The following is a 16,349-nucleotide window of genomic DNA, read 5'->3' as shown; positions in this document are numbered from 1 at the left end:
GAGAAACGACAGTCCATCATTACTTTAAGACATGAAGGTCAGTCAATGTGAGGACCGCCACAGGAAAGGAAGACCCAGAGTTACCTCTGCTGCAGAGGATAAGTTCATTAGAGTTAACTGCACCTCAGAAATTGCAGCCCAAATAAATGCTTCACAGAGTTCAAGTAACAGACACATCTCAACATCAACTGTTCAGAGGAGACTGTGTGAATCAGGCCTTCATGGTCGAATTGCTGCAAAGAAACCACTACTAAAGGACACCAATAAGAAGAGGAGTCTTGCTTGGGCCAAGTAACACGAGCAATGGACATTAGACCGGTGGAAATCTGTCCTTTGGTCTGGTGAGTCCAAATGTGAGATTTTTGGTTCCAACCGCCGTGTCTTTGTGAGATGCAGAGTAGGTGAACGGATGATCTCCGCATGTGTTGTTCCCACCGTGAAGCATGGAGGAGGAGGTGTGATGGTATGGGGGTGCTTTGCTGGTGAGAGTGTCTGTGATTTATTTAGAATTCAAGGCGCACTTAACCAGCATGGCTACCACAGCATTCTGCAGTGATACGCCATCCCATTTGGTTTGCGCTTAGTGGGACTATCATTTGTTTTTCAACAGGACGATGACCCAACACACCTCCAGGCTGTGTAAGGGCTATTTGACCCAGAAGGAGAGTGATGGAGTGCTGCATCAGATGACCTGTTCTCCACAATCACCCGACCTCAACCCAATTGAGATGGTTTGAGATGAGTTGGACCGCAGAGTGATGGAAAAGCAGCCAACAAGTGCTCAGCATATGTGGGAACTCCTTCAAGACTGTTGGAAAAGCATTCCCCATGAAGCTGGTTGAGAGAATGCCAAGAGTGTGCAAAGCTGTCATCAAGGCAAAGGGTGGCTACTTTGGAGATTATAACATCTAAAATATACTTCTATTTGTTTAACACTTTTTTGGTTACTACATGATTCCATATGTGTTATTTCATAGTTTTGATGTCTTCACTATTATTCTACAATGTAGAAAATAGTAAAAAGAAAGAAAAACCCTTGAATGAGTAGGTGTGTCCAAACTCTTGACTGGTACTGTATATATATATATATATATATATATATATATATATATATATATATATATATATATATATATATATATATGTATATATGTATGTATATATATATATATGTAAATGTATATATATACATATATATGTGTATATATATGTGTGTGTATGTATATATGTATATATATATATATATATGTGTGTGTATACAGTATATATATATATACAGTATATATATATGTGTGTGTATATATATATATATATATATATATATATATATATATATATATATATATATATATATATATATATATATATATATATATTCCTGTAAAAGTCAACTTTTAAGTTTATTGGTCCCCCATGTTGTGTGTTGGTGTACACTGTGTGTGCGATCTGCCTTTGTGCACCATTTAACCCTGATTATCCTGTTTCCTACCTCCCAAATCACCCCTTCTCTTCTCCCCGCCTTCCTGCTGCTACCCAACTCCAACACCCTGAACATTAACTATTTTCAACACGTGGGAATTATAGGAACGGTTTTATTTAATAAGGATAAAATAACAGCAACAAACAGAAAGAGAAAGTTGAGGAAGCAAAAGATAAACATGACACACACACAGAGTCCGGCCCTCATCACTTACTGTACTCCTTCACATCCTTGTATTTTCCCCTGCCTCCTCTCCTCTCTCCCAGCCTCCGAGCTTTCAGTATGTCTGTCTTTATTTTACTGCTGGACTATTATTCTTGTACAGACTGAAAAATGTATTATTTTGTACAACTTTATTGAAAAAAATAACTTGTAGAAGATCCCTGTGCCTTGATCACGACTGTACGTGTAAAATGAGCTAAGATGTAAGGTATGTTTCACTGCGCTGTACAGCTAGGTAGGCCTCAGCCGCCCCCTGTGCTGGTGCACCCTGGGTAGGGGTGGGGTGGGGGGGACGAAGATGCCGTCTGTTACTTAGTTTCCATTTTCCCACATTTGTTTGTTCGTTGATTAATTTGTCTTTCTTTACTTTCCTCTAGTTTATATATAATAGGATTTAAAGAAGAAAAATAAGCAGACATGCCACCCTAATGTTGTGTAGTAAAATATATTGAATCCTAACACAATTTAATATATATAAAATATATTTCAGATTGTATATTTTATGTACACTAAGTGTACAAAACATTAAGAACACCTTCCTAATATTGAGTTAACCCCCCCCCCCCCTTTTGCCCTCAAAACAGTCTACATTTGTTGGGGCATAGACTCTACAAGGTGTCGAAAGCATTCCACATGGATGCTGGCCCATGTTGACTCCAAAGCTTCCCACTGTTGTGTCAAGTTGGCTGGATGTCCTTGGGTGGTGGACCATTCTTATACACACAGGAAACTGTTGAGAGTGAAAAACCCAGCAGCATTGCAGTTCTTGACAAAAACCAGTACACCTGGCTCAAGGCTTAAAAATCCTTCTTTAACCTGTTCCTCCCCTTCATCTACACTGATTGATGTGGATTTAACAAGTGACATCAATAACGGATCATAGCTTTCACCTGGATTCACCTGGTCAGTTTATGTCATGGAAAGATCAGGTGTTTCTAATGTTTTGTACAGTCAGTGTATATGTTATCTATAGTATCTCCATTGTGAGCTCTCCCCAGGCTGTCTTTGCTTTTTGTCACCAACATCGGCCTACATTGTCAGAGGGGGAATCTTTTTATTTATCTTTAAAGCTTGAACTCTTTTAAAGGAGAGGAAAATATCCAAATGCAAAACATTGCTTGTTTCTACATAAACCAAACTCTTTTTGCTTAAAAAATGAAGAAACAATTGATTAGTGCAGAGGCTGAGTCCCATTTCTTTTTGTAAGCTGCTATTTTGTCATGTCCATATTCTCCAAACTGAGCCTCCTTTATGGCCACAGCCTTGCCCTACTACCAGATCACAACCACGATGACCCTCTCTGTATTAAGGAAAATTACAGCACCCCCAGGGCCGGACACCTTCAGCCATATGAATATGCTCCGTCATGGCTCTGTGTGTTACTAGTGAATAGCAGTATTTATGTATTTATTTGTCAACTTTTGCCAGATTTGGACATGAGAGTACACCAAGCCTCACTCTTGAGACATTGCCCTTGCCTTTTTCAAATAGTGGTACTGTGACGGTGGTGGGAAAGCAGATTCCAGCTATTACGTTCGTTTAGTATGTTTACCTTGATGTCTCTCCTCTGTTTTCCTAGCCAGACTCGCTGCAGCAATAAGTGAGTGTAATTTCAGCACCAAAAAACCACCTGGCTTTTTCTATTTTTACATTGAGTGTTTTCAATGTACGTTGCTTTTCCATGTGTCTAATACTTCCTGTACATTTTGTACAAAGACTTAAATTACAGCTGTAAAAGCAGAGTGTTACACTGTCTGAGTAAATGGGATGGGAGGGTTTGTCGGGTAGATCATGAGTTCACCCCATCGAAGCATACAATTCACTTACCCTATGTGCTGCTGTTAGGTGGATGAAAAATGAAAGAACAATATGAAGATGGTGACAATGCCCAGTGGTAGGCTACAGAATTGCCTCTTCCAAAAACAACCCCTGTTCCTTAACCTCTTTGGGGTTTGCAGATCTGAAGGGACCGGATAGGTGTAAAACTAGGTTATTATACTGTGATTTTCACCTACTCTTCCAATTGGTCTAGGGGAGCTTCCTGGTTATGTCGCTTACACCTATCCACTTATTTCAGATCTGCAAACCTAGAGGGGTAAGGGGTTGTTTTTGGACAGAGTCTCAGAGACTAAGGCTCTCTATAGCTCTATGGTGTCCTGAATTGATGGTGTGAGGCAGTTATGATCTGTATGTCCAATCAACTGTCAGCTTGAAAAACAAGATCAGCAAACCTTCAAAATGGCCTTCATGGTAGATAACAATCTCTGTTGCATGTTGCCACAGCCACATAAGATGCAACATTTAGGAACTGGTCTATTCTTCAGTAGCCTGACCTATTATAACTTTAAAATGTAACTGTGGAGGATGAAACTAGGCAGGTAGGCACTAGGCAGGTATCCAACACAATACATTCACCTCTGTACAGATTAATGCAGATGAAGGAGATGGAGGATTCAAAACTATTGACATTAATCCCAGGTGATGTGTAAAGAAGCAGGTTCAATTGAGTGACAGCTAAACATATGGCACAGTCACTATAGGGTCACCATCTGTGTCTGGGGGTAAGTGTATCTCAACTCAACAATCTTCATTCATTCTACTCAGTCTGGCTATTTTGCCTAACGTTTACGTTCTCAAGTTAAGATCAAAGTTCCTCACTTGGAACAACACTTATTTTGAAGTCAGTGGAGACTTACTTTTTACTGTTAGTTGTATCACCTCCTAGCCAAAAGATGGAGCTAATCACAAGCGGAAGCATTATCTTGGAAGAAAAAATGTTATTTCTAAGTCCCGCTCACTGGTCCCCAGCGACTGGTCGTCACTAGTTAACACAGCCACTGTCATAATTACTAAACCCCGCCCATTTCTAAAATGTATCTTCTTAAAATATGATTTTAAACCTAACCTTCACCCTAACCGCACAGCTAACATTATGGCTAACCCTACATTTAAATTAAGACTAGCGGGTTTCCAATAGATAACACAGCCACAATCACACATTCAAAATTACAAATATCATTTTTTTTAAATAAAAAAGCTTTTGGGTGTTAATTTAGTCATAAGGAAGTGTGGTTAAGGTTATGTTAAAAATCAGATTTTAAGAAGAAAGTTTGTAGAAATATGCGGGGTTTATGACTTTGGGGCTGTGTTAACTAGTGAAGCGGGTTTCCCAGGCTTCCAGGCTCTGCGGGTGAAAACATGGCAGGCATGAGTGCGGCGGGTCCTCGGTCGGCCTCTGCCGCTGCTGGACCGGTTCAACAAGGACTTAAAGAAGCCTTGATTGATACGTTAACCGCTATCCTGTCCCCGGTGCAAGAAGTGCGAGCAGCCGCTGAGGAGCAAATAAAAGTGTTGGAAGTGACAGAGGGTAAGTTAAGCATGTACGCTGGCATTGCTATACCAGCTGATGTCAAGAGAGTGAAATTATATGATGATAGCTAAATACGTGCATATGGGCCTGTACGGAACGATAAATGCTAACTAACGTTATTGTACAGCAGACAAAAAAACACTGTCTGCCTCCAGCATCCTTGATTGTTAGCTAATTTAGCAGCAATTTCATTCCGTTCTCTGTGTTGTTGTTGGAGCTAGTATCCACACATGATGATGATTGTGGACCAATTCAACCAGGGAGAATCTATTTTAACTGCCTGGAATTAAAATGGCAAGTTAACTAATGTGTGCTACTAAATAACTAGCTAGGTGGACTGACAATAAGCAGCAGATAAGACTTGATAGCTAGCTAGCAATTTACATTCGTGTAATCTTATTTCGAGCCCAGAGCCCTGCATTCTACTTGGAATTCTAGAAGAGTGATAGGATGAATCGATTATCAAGGCTTTGAAATCGTGTTAGGGTCGCTATAGTAACCATACATCTGGAAAGTTTTCCCGCGAGTATGATTCCTCAGTATTCCCGACTTCCGGATTCCAGCCTTGGAAAACTGACGGGATCAGTTGTTTTTTGACAACTCTGCTTTTCTCATGTTTTAATATTTATTCCCCCCACAGGAAAACATTGTTTCGTGTTCCCCCTTTGAATACATGAATGATCCATCTCAATACTGCAAACGCCCTTACCCTACTACCTTATGTATGTTGAAGGAATACCTACCATATATGCTTACTTAGCTATAGTAAAGTACATTAGCTACCCTAAACCAGCTTGCCACTAATCCAAAATACAGTGGGGGGTGAATATAGGGACAGTGTGTACAGTGCCTTTGTCTGTGGTGTTCCTCTCTGGCATGGCTAAAAGGCTGATTGTGCAGGCTGCCTGTCAGGATCCACTGCAGTGTCACAGCAGCAAGAATGGGCCCATCAGGCCTCTTTCTGAGGGAGCTGCTCTATGTATGGAGCTGTCAGCACTAACATTGTCTCCTGGACTCTGATGTCACTCTCAGTTAAAGCTGGGGACAGAGCAGGGGCACATTGCAGGGATGAGTCTGACTGACTAGCCTAAAACGCATTGGAAGAGTTCTCCAGTGCTTGTTGTAAATGCTCAAAGGTGCTAAGAATTGTCAATGTAATGTCGTGCGTATGGTGTTTTCAGATGTTGGGCATAAGTCCAATCATATGAAAATGTTTGACATTTTGTCCCTGCATTCCATGCATGCCTGCCATAGTTTCCGATGTTCCACCCCAATGACATGGCCAGTGTGCTTCCAAGAGTGTGTCTGTATGCCTGATGATCTGTCCACTGTGTGTTGATGTTGCTCAATTTGTTTTGTAGAGTTTGGAGTCCACCTCGCAGAGCTAACTGTAGATCCCCAGGGAGCTCTGGCCATTCGTCAGGTTAGTTAGCAGAAAAATTGTAGTTATATGGTGTGTGAGTACCTATTTTTTTATTTTTTTTTATTTTACTTCTCAGCATCTCCTTCACACTACTATATCTATCAATCAATTAATTCATTATACTGTATGTGTTTGTTGATGTGTTCAGTTGGCCTCAGTCATCCTGAAGCAGTATGTGGAGACCCACTGGTGTTCCCTGTCTGAGAAGTTCAGGCCCCCAGAGACCACAGACCGGGTAAGCAAAGCGACATGTCATTCTTTCAACTAGCCTAGTTCAAATGGATCATTGTCAATGGCTAGCTATTTGAAAACATTGAGGAGGAGTTATGAAACTGCTAATGCTGCCTAAAATCCAGGCCAAGGCAGCCATCAGGGAGCTGTTGCCTGGGGGTCTCAGGGAGGCCATCAGTAAGGTGCGGTCCAGCGTGGCCTACGCTGTGTCGGCCATCGCCCACTGGGACTGGCCCGAAGCCTGGCCGCAGCTCTTCACCCTCCTCATGGACATGTTGGTCAGCGGCGACGTCAGCGCAGTGCACGGGGCCATGAGGGTCCTCACAGGTAAGGACACACACATCCCCAATTCCAAATTGACCTCTTTTCCTGTGCTCCATTTCCTGTGCTCCATTTGTATTCATGTATCTCCGTGTATTCACTTCATCCCTCTGGCATTTTCTCAAAGAGTTTACCCGTGAAGTGACAGATACTCAGATGCCTCTGGTGGCCCCAGTAATTCTGCCTGAGATGTACAAGATCTTCAGCATGATCGAGATCTACAGCATCCGTACCCGCTCCAGAGCCGTGGAGATCTTCACCACCTGTGCCAATCTGATCTGTGCGATAGAGGAGCTGGAAAAGGGTGCGGCCAAGGCCCTGATCTTCCCTGTAGTGCAGCAGTTCACTGAGGCATTCATTCAGGCCCTGCAGATGCCTGATGGACCCTCCTCAGACAGTGGCCTCAAGATGGAGGTCCTCAAGGTGAGAAAATGACCACATGAATACTCTCATGAATTTATACAGCCAGATGTTGTGGTTTTGGGATCTGGAGGCCAAATGTTATCAGTTGTCCTAATCCTGATCCACCCTTCTCTTCACCTTTTTACCTCCTCCCAAGGCCGTGACGGCTCTAGTGAAGAACTTCCCTAAACCCATGGTTTTGTCCATGCAGCAGATTCTGCCCATCGTCTGGAACACCCTGACAGAGAGCGCTTCTTTATATCCTTCACAATGCAACTATGTCCTCTCCTCTTTCATCTTACGGTAGCTCAGTGTCTGCATTCATTCCCTTTGGGTCACATCTGTCAATAATGAGCGATTATCTCCACTTTGCCCTTTGTCACACTGAAATGGGAGCTAGCTAGCTAGCCCACCTAGCTGTAGAGAATGGTCTATGTCCTGAGAATGGGATTTCCTTAACCAGGTGTGCACTTATGTCAGAACAGAGGTCAACTACACAGAGGAGGTAGATGACCCCATTGACTCTGATGGTGAGTACAGCCTTATCATATTCATATCGTCAAGAATTTACTTAACTTTGTATGTACTGGCTGTAAAATGTGATTTTTAAAATGTCTAATAAATGTAATCAATCTATGTGACATGGGCTGATCTAGATATAACATATATAGTGAGCTATATACTTTCCTTAAGTCCTCTTGGTTTTGGTTGAGTTTAGAGGTATTTATTTGTGTGCGTTTTTCTCCCAGGTGAGGTTCTGGGCTTTGAGAACCTGGTGTTTAGCATCTTTGAGTTCGTCCACACGTTGCTGGAGAACAGCAAGTTTAAGAGCACAGTGAAGAAGGCTCTTCCTGAGCTCATCTACTACATCATTCTCTACATGCAGATCACTGAGGATCAGGTACAAACAACCTTGTGTGTGTGACATTTTTAAGAGAATCTGTTTAGTCAAAAAAGCCATAGGTTGGTATCATGTATGTATTCCTCATCATCAGTAGTCTTTCTCTGTAGATCAAGGTGTGGACGGCCAACCCCCAGCAGTTTGTGGAGGACGAGGATGACGACACCTTCTCCTACTCCGTCAGGATCTCAGCCCAGGATCTGCTGCTGGTGAGAACTTCACATGGGACACTTACAGTCTGGGCAAATCTGTAATACCTTATTCCCCATATAGTGTACTCTTTTCTGTGGCTCTATGTTTTAACCCTTCATGAAAGAATACTCCCACACGCAGACGGCTACCGTTCCATGTGTAGGTTCTGGTCAATGTGACCTTTTTGGAGACGTCACAAGACTTTTCAATTCAACCTTCCTCCTCTTCCAATAGGCTGTGGCGACGGAGTTCCAGAACGAGAGTGCGGCAGCATTGGCGGCGGCAGCAACAAGACACCTGCAGGAAGCAGAGCAGGCCAAGAACAGTGGCAACGAACACTGGTGAGGACTACACACACACACCGGCTGCATGACATCAGTGCCTCTCAAAAGTAATTAGTGGCTTCCTCTTCTTGTCTCCTGTTTGTCCTATGCACTGACCTGAAAACACAGGCTAGATGAAAGCAGTATGGATGTCTTTCAGGAATTTTGCTTTCATCTGTCCAGGTATTTTTATGTCGGTGCAGACTGAGGAAAGGAGACAAGTAGAGCAGACCACTTTCGACTATTGAGATGCACCCCATAGCTAAACCATCACCATGCAGTCAGACTCTAGGTCTGCTCTCTCTTCACCCCTGTGTTATCCCGTCCTGCAGGTGGAAGGTCCATGAGGCGTGTATGTTAGCTCTGGGCTCAGTAAAGACCATCATCACAGAGAACGTGAAGAACGGCCGTGTTCAGTTTGATATGCACGGCTTCCTGGCTAACGTCATCCTGGCTGACCTCAACCTCTCAGGTTAGTCAGTCTGGGGTCTCTTGCTCAGCTCCTGGGAAGCAATGTTCAGTTATGTTGTTCTTTTAAGTCTGTGACATTGTGATCAAGATATCAATGAAGCATGAGGGAGAAACTATAACCTGCATACACTGCAGCCCTGGACTCTAGAGTTTGACCGTGGCTCACAGTACAGTATGTGCCTACCTACAGTGGGGAGAACAAGTATTTGATACACTGCCGATTTTGCAGGTTTTCGTACTTACAAAGCATGTAGAGGTCTGTAATTTTTATCATAGGTACACTTCAACTGGGAGAGACGGAATCTAAATTGTATGATTTTTAAGTAATTCATTTGCATTTTATTGCATGACATAAGTATTTGATCACCTACCAACCAGTAAGAATTCCGGCTCTCACAGACCTGTTAGTTTTTCTTTAAGAAGCCCTCCTGTTCTCCACTCATTACCTGTATTAACTGCACCTGTTTGAACTCGTTACCTGTATAAAAGACACCTGTCCACACACTCAATCAAACAGACTCCAACCTCTCCACAATGGCCAAGACCTGCACAAGGCTGGGATGGGCTACAGGACAATAGGCAAGCAGCTTGGTGAGAAGGCAACAACTGTTGGCGCAATTATTAGAAAATGGAAGAAGTTCAAGATGACAGTCAATCACCCTCGGTCTGGGGCTCCATGCAAGATCTCACCTCGTGGGGCATCAATGATCATGAGGAAGGTGAGGGATCAGCCCAGAACTACACGGCAGGACCTGGTCAATGACCTGAAGAGAGCTGGGACCACAGTCTCAAAGAAAACCATTAGTAACACACTACGCCGTCATGGATTAAAATCCTGCAGCGCACGCAAGGTCCCCCTGCTCAAGCCAGCGCATGTCCAGGCCCGTCTGAAGTTTGCCAATGACCATCTGGATGATCCAGAGGAGGAATGGGAGAAGGTCATGTGGTCTGATGAGACAAAAATATAGCTTTTTGGTCTAAACTCCACTCGCCGTGTTTGGAGGAAGAAGGATGAGTACAACCCCAAGAACACCATCCCAACCGTGAAGCATGGAGGTGGAAACATCTTTCTTTGGGGATGCTTTTCTGCAAAGGGGACAGGACGACTGCACCGTATTGAGGGGAGGATGGATGGGGCCATGTATCGCGAGATCTTGGCCAACAACCTCCTTCCCTCAGTAAGAGCATTGAAGATGGGTCGTGGCTGGGTCTTCCAGCATGACAACGACCCGAAACACACAGCCAGGGCAACTAAGGAGTGGCTCCGTAAGAAGCACCTCAAGGTCCTGGAGTGGCCTAGCCAGTCTCCAGACCTGAACCCAATAGAAAATCTTTGGAGGGAGCTGAAAGTCCGTATTGCCCAGCGACAGCCCCGAAACCTGAAGGATCTGGAGAAGGTCTGTATGGAGGAGTGGGCCAAAATCCCTGCTGCAGTGTGTGCAAACCTGGTCAAGACCTACAGGAAACGTATGGTCTCTGTAATTGCAAACAAAGGTTTCTGTACCAAATATTAAGTTCTGCTTTTCTGATGTATGAACTACTTATGTCATGCAATAAAATGCAAATTAATTACTTATAAATCATACAATGTGATTTTCTGGATTTCGTCTCTCACAGTTGAAGTGTACCTATGATAAAAATTACAGACCTCTACCTGCTTTGTAAGTAGGAAAACCTGCAAAATCGGCAGTGTATCAAATACTTGTTCTCCCCACTGTACCTAGCTAACTAACTGTAAGTCGCTCTGGATAAGAGTGTCTGCTAAATGACTAAAATTAAAAAAATTGAAATGTAGCTACATAATAACCCCCTGTCCCCTAACTCTTCCCACCAGCGGCCTCTCCATTCCTGCTGGGCCGTGCCCTTTGGGCAGCCAGCCGCTTCACAGCAGCCATGACCCCTGATCTCATCCAGCAGTTCCTCCAGGCCACCGTCAGCGGCCTGCATGACAGCCAGCCCCCCTCGGTCCGCATCTCAGCCGTACGCGCCATATGGGGGTGAGAGAGATCAACACTTAAAGGGAAAATCCACTCAAAACAAACTTTTGCTATTTGTTTCATTAGTCCACTGTTGATACAGTCCCAAAATGTTTTGCGTGTCAGCAGTCAAGTTATCAAGATATTGGACTTTCAAGAAGCAAAGTGTCACTTGCATCATGATGATGTGGCCAGTGACTGTATGAACAGTGGACTAATGGGAAAACGTATATATATATTGTTTTTGAGTGGAGTTTAAGAAAGCTTAAACCTCTATAGTTCTGACATGCTGTATAGAGCACACTAGAGGTAATAAACAATAAGCTAGACCAGGTAAAAGCAGTGATGGCATAGATAGATGGATAAATCCCTCTTTAGTTTGTCACCTAACTAGCCTTACAACATAAACAGTCACAACACCATAACAGTAAATGTGTTGGTATGCAGGTGGTTAATGTGTGTGTGCGTATGTGTGCTCTTCTCAGGTACTGTGACCAGCTGAAGCTGTCAGAGAGTACCCAGGTCCTGCAGCCGTTCCTTCCTGCTGTTCTGGAGGGGCTGGTGCAGCTGGCAGCCCAGTTCAGCTCCGAGGTGCTCACCCTGGTCATGGAGACCCTGTGTATCGTCTCCACCGTGGACCCAGCCTTCACCACCAGCGCAGAGAACAAGATCTGCCCCCTCACCATCGCCATCTTCCTCAAGTATAGTAATGGTAGGTAACTAACCTTGGCAGTTGGCACTCATTGAGTTCATCATTGAGTCCGATTTGATATATTGAGGTATTACCATATGGCTTACATCTATCCAAACCTTTCATATCAACACTTGTGCCGCCATATCCAACTCTCCCTTCCCTCCTGTCCTCTCCCCAGATCCAGTGGTGTCCTCTCTGGCCCAGGACATCTTTAAGGAGCTGGCCCAAATCGAGGCGTGCCAGGGACCCATGCAGGTGCGCCTCATCCCCACCCTGGTCAGCATTATGCAGGCCCCCCCTGACAAGATCCCCTCCGGCCTGTGTGCAGTAAGTCCACTCTGTGGAAGTCCTTATTTTACATCAGCATTATGTGTCAGACCAACTCAGTGGCCTTGTGGTTAGTGTCCGCCCTGAGATTGGAAGGATGGGAGCTCGATCCCCGGCCAAGTCATACCAAAGATTGTAAAACTGGGACCTGATGCGTCTCTGCTTGGCACCCCTTAGAGAACGACCTATATGGATTTTCTAAGGCTGATACCATGTATGCATTAATCCATACATTTTTTATATATTTATATTTGACTTTGGTCAAAACAATCTAACTACATAACATAATGGTAATACTTGTATTTGATGAACTGGGTAAATGGAAGATTGCATAGGCCTACTCACAGTACAGGTGAATGCATATTCAATAGGAGTGTGTCCATGAGTTATTGATCTTATTTTGGCTGATCAGTGGAGTCTATGGTGCTACAGATAACAATATGTTTGCCTTCCATTTGAGACTTCCATTAAATCAAAATCAAATCAAATTTTATTGGCCGCATACGTTATAGCAAGATTTTCTGGTCTGATGAAACCAAGATTGAACTCTTTGGTCTGAATGCCATGAGTCACGTCTGGAGGAAACCTGGCACCATCCCTACGGTGAAAGGGACCATCACTACGGTGTGGGGATGTTTTTCAGCAGCAGGGACTGGGAGACTAGTCAGGATCGAGGGAAAGATTAACGGAGCAAAGTACAGAGAAATCCTTGACGAAAACCTGCTCCAGAGCGCTCAAGACCTCAGACTGGGGGCGAAGGTTCATCTTCCAACAGGACAACGACCCTAAGCACACAGCCAAGACAACGCAGGAGTGGCTTCGGAACAAGTCTTTGAATATCCTTGAGTGGCCCAGCCAGAGCCCGGACTTGAACCCGATCTAACATCTCTGGAGAGACCTGAAAATAGCTGTGCAGCGACACTCCCCATCCAACCTGACAGAGCTTGAGAGGATCTGCAGAGTGTTAGAAACTCCCCAAATACAGGTGTGCCAAGCTTGTCGCATCATACCCAAGAAGACTCAAGGCTGTAATCGCTGCCAAAGGTGCTTCAACAAAGTGCTGAGTAAAGGTTCTGAATACTTACAGCACCAGTCAAAAGTTTGGACACACATACTCATTCCAGGGTTTTTCTTTGTTTTTACTATTTTCTACATTGTAGAATGGTAGTGAAGACATAAACTATGAAACAACACACATGGAATCATGTAGTAACCAAAAAAGTATATTTAAAAAATATATTTTATATTTTAGTTTCTTCAAAGTAGTCACCCTTTGCCTTGATGACAGCTTTGCACACTCTTGGCATTCTCTCAACCAGCTTCATGAGGTAGTCACCTGGAATGCATTTCAATTAACAGGTGTGCCTTGTTAAAAGTTAATTTGTGGAATTTCTTTCCTTCTTAATGCGTTTGAACCAATCAGTTGTGTTGTGACAAGGTAGGGTTGGTATACAGAAGATAGCCCTTTTTGGTAAAAGACCAAGTCCATATTATGGCAAGAACAGCTCAAATAAGCAAAGAGAAATGACAGTCCATCATTACTTTAAGACATGAATGTCAGTCTTCTTCAAGTGCGGTCGTAAAAACCATCAATCGCTATGATGAAACTAGCTCTCATGAGGACCGCCACAGGAAAGGAAGACCCAGAGTTACCTCTGCTGCAGAGGATAAGTTAATTAGAGTTACCGGCCTCAGAAATTGCAGCCCAAATAAATGCTTCACAGAGTTCAAGTAAAATACACATCTCAACATCATCTCTTCAGAGGAGACTGCGTGAATCAGGCCTTCATGGTCGAATTGCTGTGAAGAAACCACTACTAAAGGACACCAATAAGTAGAAGAGACTTGCTTGGGCCAAGAAACATGAGCAATGGACATTAGACCGGTGGAAATCTGTCCTTAGGTCTAATGAGTCCAAATTTGAGATTTTTGGTTCCAACCGCCGTGTATTTGTGAGACGCAGAGTAGGTGAACGGATCTCCTCATGTGGTTCCCACCGTGAAGCATGGATGAGGAGGTGTGGGGGTGCTTCGCTGGTGACACTGTCTGTGATTTATTTAGAATTCAAGGCACACTTAACCAGCATGGCTACCATAGCATTCTGCAGCGATACACCGTCCTATCTGGTTTGCGATTAGTGGGACTATCATTTGTTTTTCAACAGGACAGTGACCCAAAACACACCTCCAGGCTGTGTAAGGGCTATTTGACCAAGAAGGAGAGTGATGGAGTGCTGCATTAGATGACCTGGCCTCCACATTCACCCGACCTCAACCCAATTGAGATGAGTTGGACCGCAGAGTGAAGGAAAAGCAGCCAACAAGTGCTCAGCATATGTGGGAACTCCTTCAAGAATGTTGGAAAAGCATTCCAGGTGACTACCTCATGAAGCTGGTTGAGAGAATGCCACGAGTGTGCAAAGCTGTCATCAAGGAAAAGGGTGGCTACTTTGAAGAATCTCAAATATAAAATATATTTTGATTTGTTTAACACTTTTTTTGGTTACTACATGATTCCATATGTGATATTTCATAGTTTTGATGTCTTCACTATTATTCTACAATGGTACTGTATGTACAGTTGGAGTCATTAAAACTCATTTTTCAACCACTCCACAAATGTCTTGTTAACAAACTATAGTTTTGACAAGTTGGTTAGGACATCTACTTTGTGCATGACACAAGTAATTTTTCCAACAATTGTTTACAGACAGATTATTTCATTTATAATTCACTGTATCATAATTCCAGTGGGTCAGAAGTTTACATACACTAAGTTGACGGCGCCTTTAAACAGCTTGGAAAATTCCAGAAAATTTAATGGCTTTAGAAGCTTCTGATAGGCTAATTTACATCATTTGAATCAATTGGAGGTGTACCTGTGGATGTATTTCAAGGCCTACCTTCAAACTCAGTGCCTCTTTGCTTGACATCATGGGAAAATCAAAAGAAATCAGCCAAGACCTCAGAAAAAAAATTCTACAACTCCACAAGTCTGGTTCATCCTTGGGAGCAATTTCCAAATGCCTGAAGGTACCACGTTCATCTGTACAAACAATAGTACGCAAGTAAAAACACCACGGGTAGAAACAGGTACAAAAGTATCTATATCCACAGTAAAACGAGTCCTATATTGACATAACCTGAAAGGCTGCTCAACAAGGAAGAAGCCACTGCTCCAAAACCGCCATAAAAAAGCCAGACTACGGTTTGCAACTGCACATTGGGACAAAGATCGTACTTTTTGGAGAAATGTCCTCTGGTCTGATGAAACAAAAATAGAACTGTTTGGCCATAATGACCATCGTTATGTTTGGAGGAAAAAGGGGGTACTTGCAAGCCAAAGAACACCATCCAAACCGTGAAGCACGGGGGTGGCAGCATCATGCTGTGGGGGTGCTTTGCTGCAGGAGGGACTGGTGCACTTCACAAAATAGATGGCATCATGAGGAAGGAAAATGATGTAGATATATTGAAGCAACATCTCAACACATCAGTCAGGAAGTTAAAGCTTGGTCGCAAATGGGTCTTCCAAATGGACAATGACCCCAAGCATACTTCCAAAGTTGTGGCAAATGGCTTAAGGACAACAAAGTCAAGGTATTGGAGTGGCCATCACAAAGCCCTGACCTCAATCCTATAGAAAGTTTGTGGGCAGAACTGAAAAAGCGTGTGCGAGCAAGGAGGCCTACAAACCTGACTCAGTTACACCAGCTCTGTCAGGAGGAATGGGCCAAAATTCACCCAACTTATTGTGGGAAGCTTGTGGAAGGCTACCTGAAACGTTTGACCCAAGTTAAACAATTTAAAGGCAATGCTACCAAATACTAATTGAGTGTATGTAAACGTCTGACCCACTGGGAATGTGATGAAAGAAATAAAAGCTGAAACAAATCATTCTCTCTACTATTATTCTGACATTTCACATTCTTAAAATAAAGTGGTGATCCTAACTGACCTAAGACACTGAATTTTTACTAGGATTAAATGTCAGGAATTGTGAAAAACTCAGTTTAA

General features: G+C 43.3%; 1 protein-coding gene across 1 annotated transcript in view; it reads left to right on the top strand.

Annotated features, from left to right (window-relative positions):
• The first annotated feature begins 4,791 nt into the window (after nucleotides 1-4,791).
• The window catches only part of LOC121578379 (importin-9), a 28,017-nt gene continuing 16,459 nt past the window's right edge, over nucleotides 4,792-16,349 (top strand). Inside the window, exons 1-14 of the mRNA XM_041892733.2 lie at nucleotides 4,792-5,069; nucleotides 6,434-6,495; nucleotides 6,644-6,730; nucleotides 6,852-7,053; nucleotides 7,175-7,470; nucleotides 7,607-7,707; nucleotides 7,921-7,979; nucleotides 8,199-8,350; nucleotides 8,461-8,559; nucleotides 8,777-8,883; nucleotides 9,198-9,337; nucleotides 11,171-11,333; nucleotides 11,798-12,024; nucleotides 12,185-12,333. Of these exons, the coding sequence (XP_041748667.1) occupies nucleotides 4,901-5,069; nucleotides 6,434-6,495; nucleotides 6,644-6,730; nucleotides 6,852-7,053; nucleotides 7,175-7,470; nucleotides 7,607-7,707; nucleotides 7,921-7,979; nucleotides 8,199-8,350; nucleotides 8,461-8,559; nucleotides 8,777-8,883; nucleotides 9,198-9,337; nucleotides 11,171-11,333; nucleotides 11,798-12,024; nucleotides 12,185-12,333 (2,013 nt within the window). The 5' untranslated portion in view covers nucleotides 4,792-4,900. The remainder of the gene's footprint in view (nucleotides 5,070-6,433; nucleotides 6,496-6,643; nucleotides 6,731-6,851; nucleotides 7,054-7,174; nucleotides 7,471-7,606; nucleotides 7,708-7,920; nucleotides 7,980-8,198; nucleotides 8,351-8,460; nucleotides 8,560-8,776; nucleotides 8,884-9,197; nucleotides 9,338-11,170; nucleotides 11,334-11,797; nucleotides 12,025-12,184; nucleotides 12,334-16,349) is intronic.

The sequence above is a fragment of the Coregonus clupeaformis genome, chromosome 12 (genome assembly GCF_020615455.1).
Source record: "Coregonus clupeaformis isolate EN_2021a chromosome 12, ASM2061545v1, whole genome shotgun sequence".
Lineage (NCBI taxonomy): Eukaryota > Metazoa > Chordata > Actinopteri > Salmoniformes > Salmonidae > Coregonus > Coregonus clupeaformis.
Note: the sequence above shows the minus strand (reverse complement) of the source record. Positions and strands in the feature narration are given on the sequence as shown.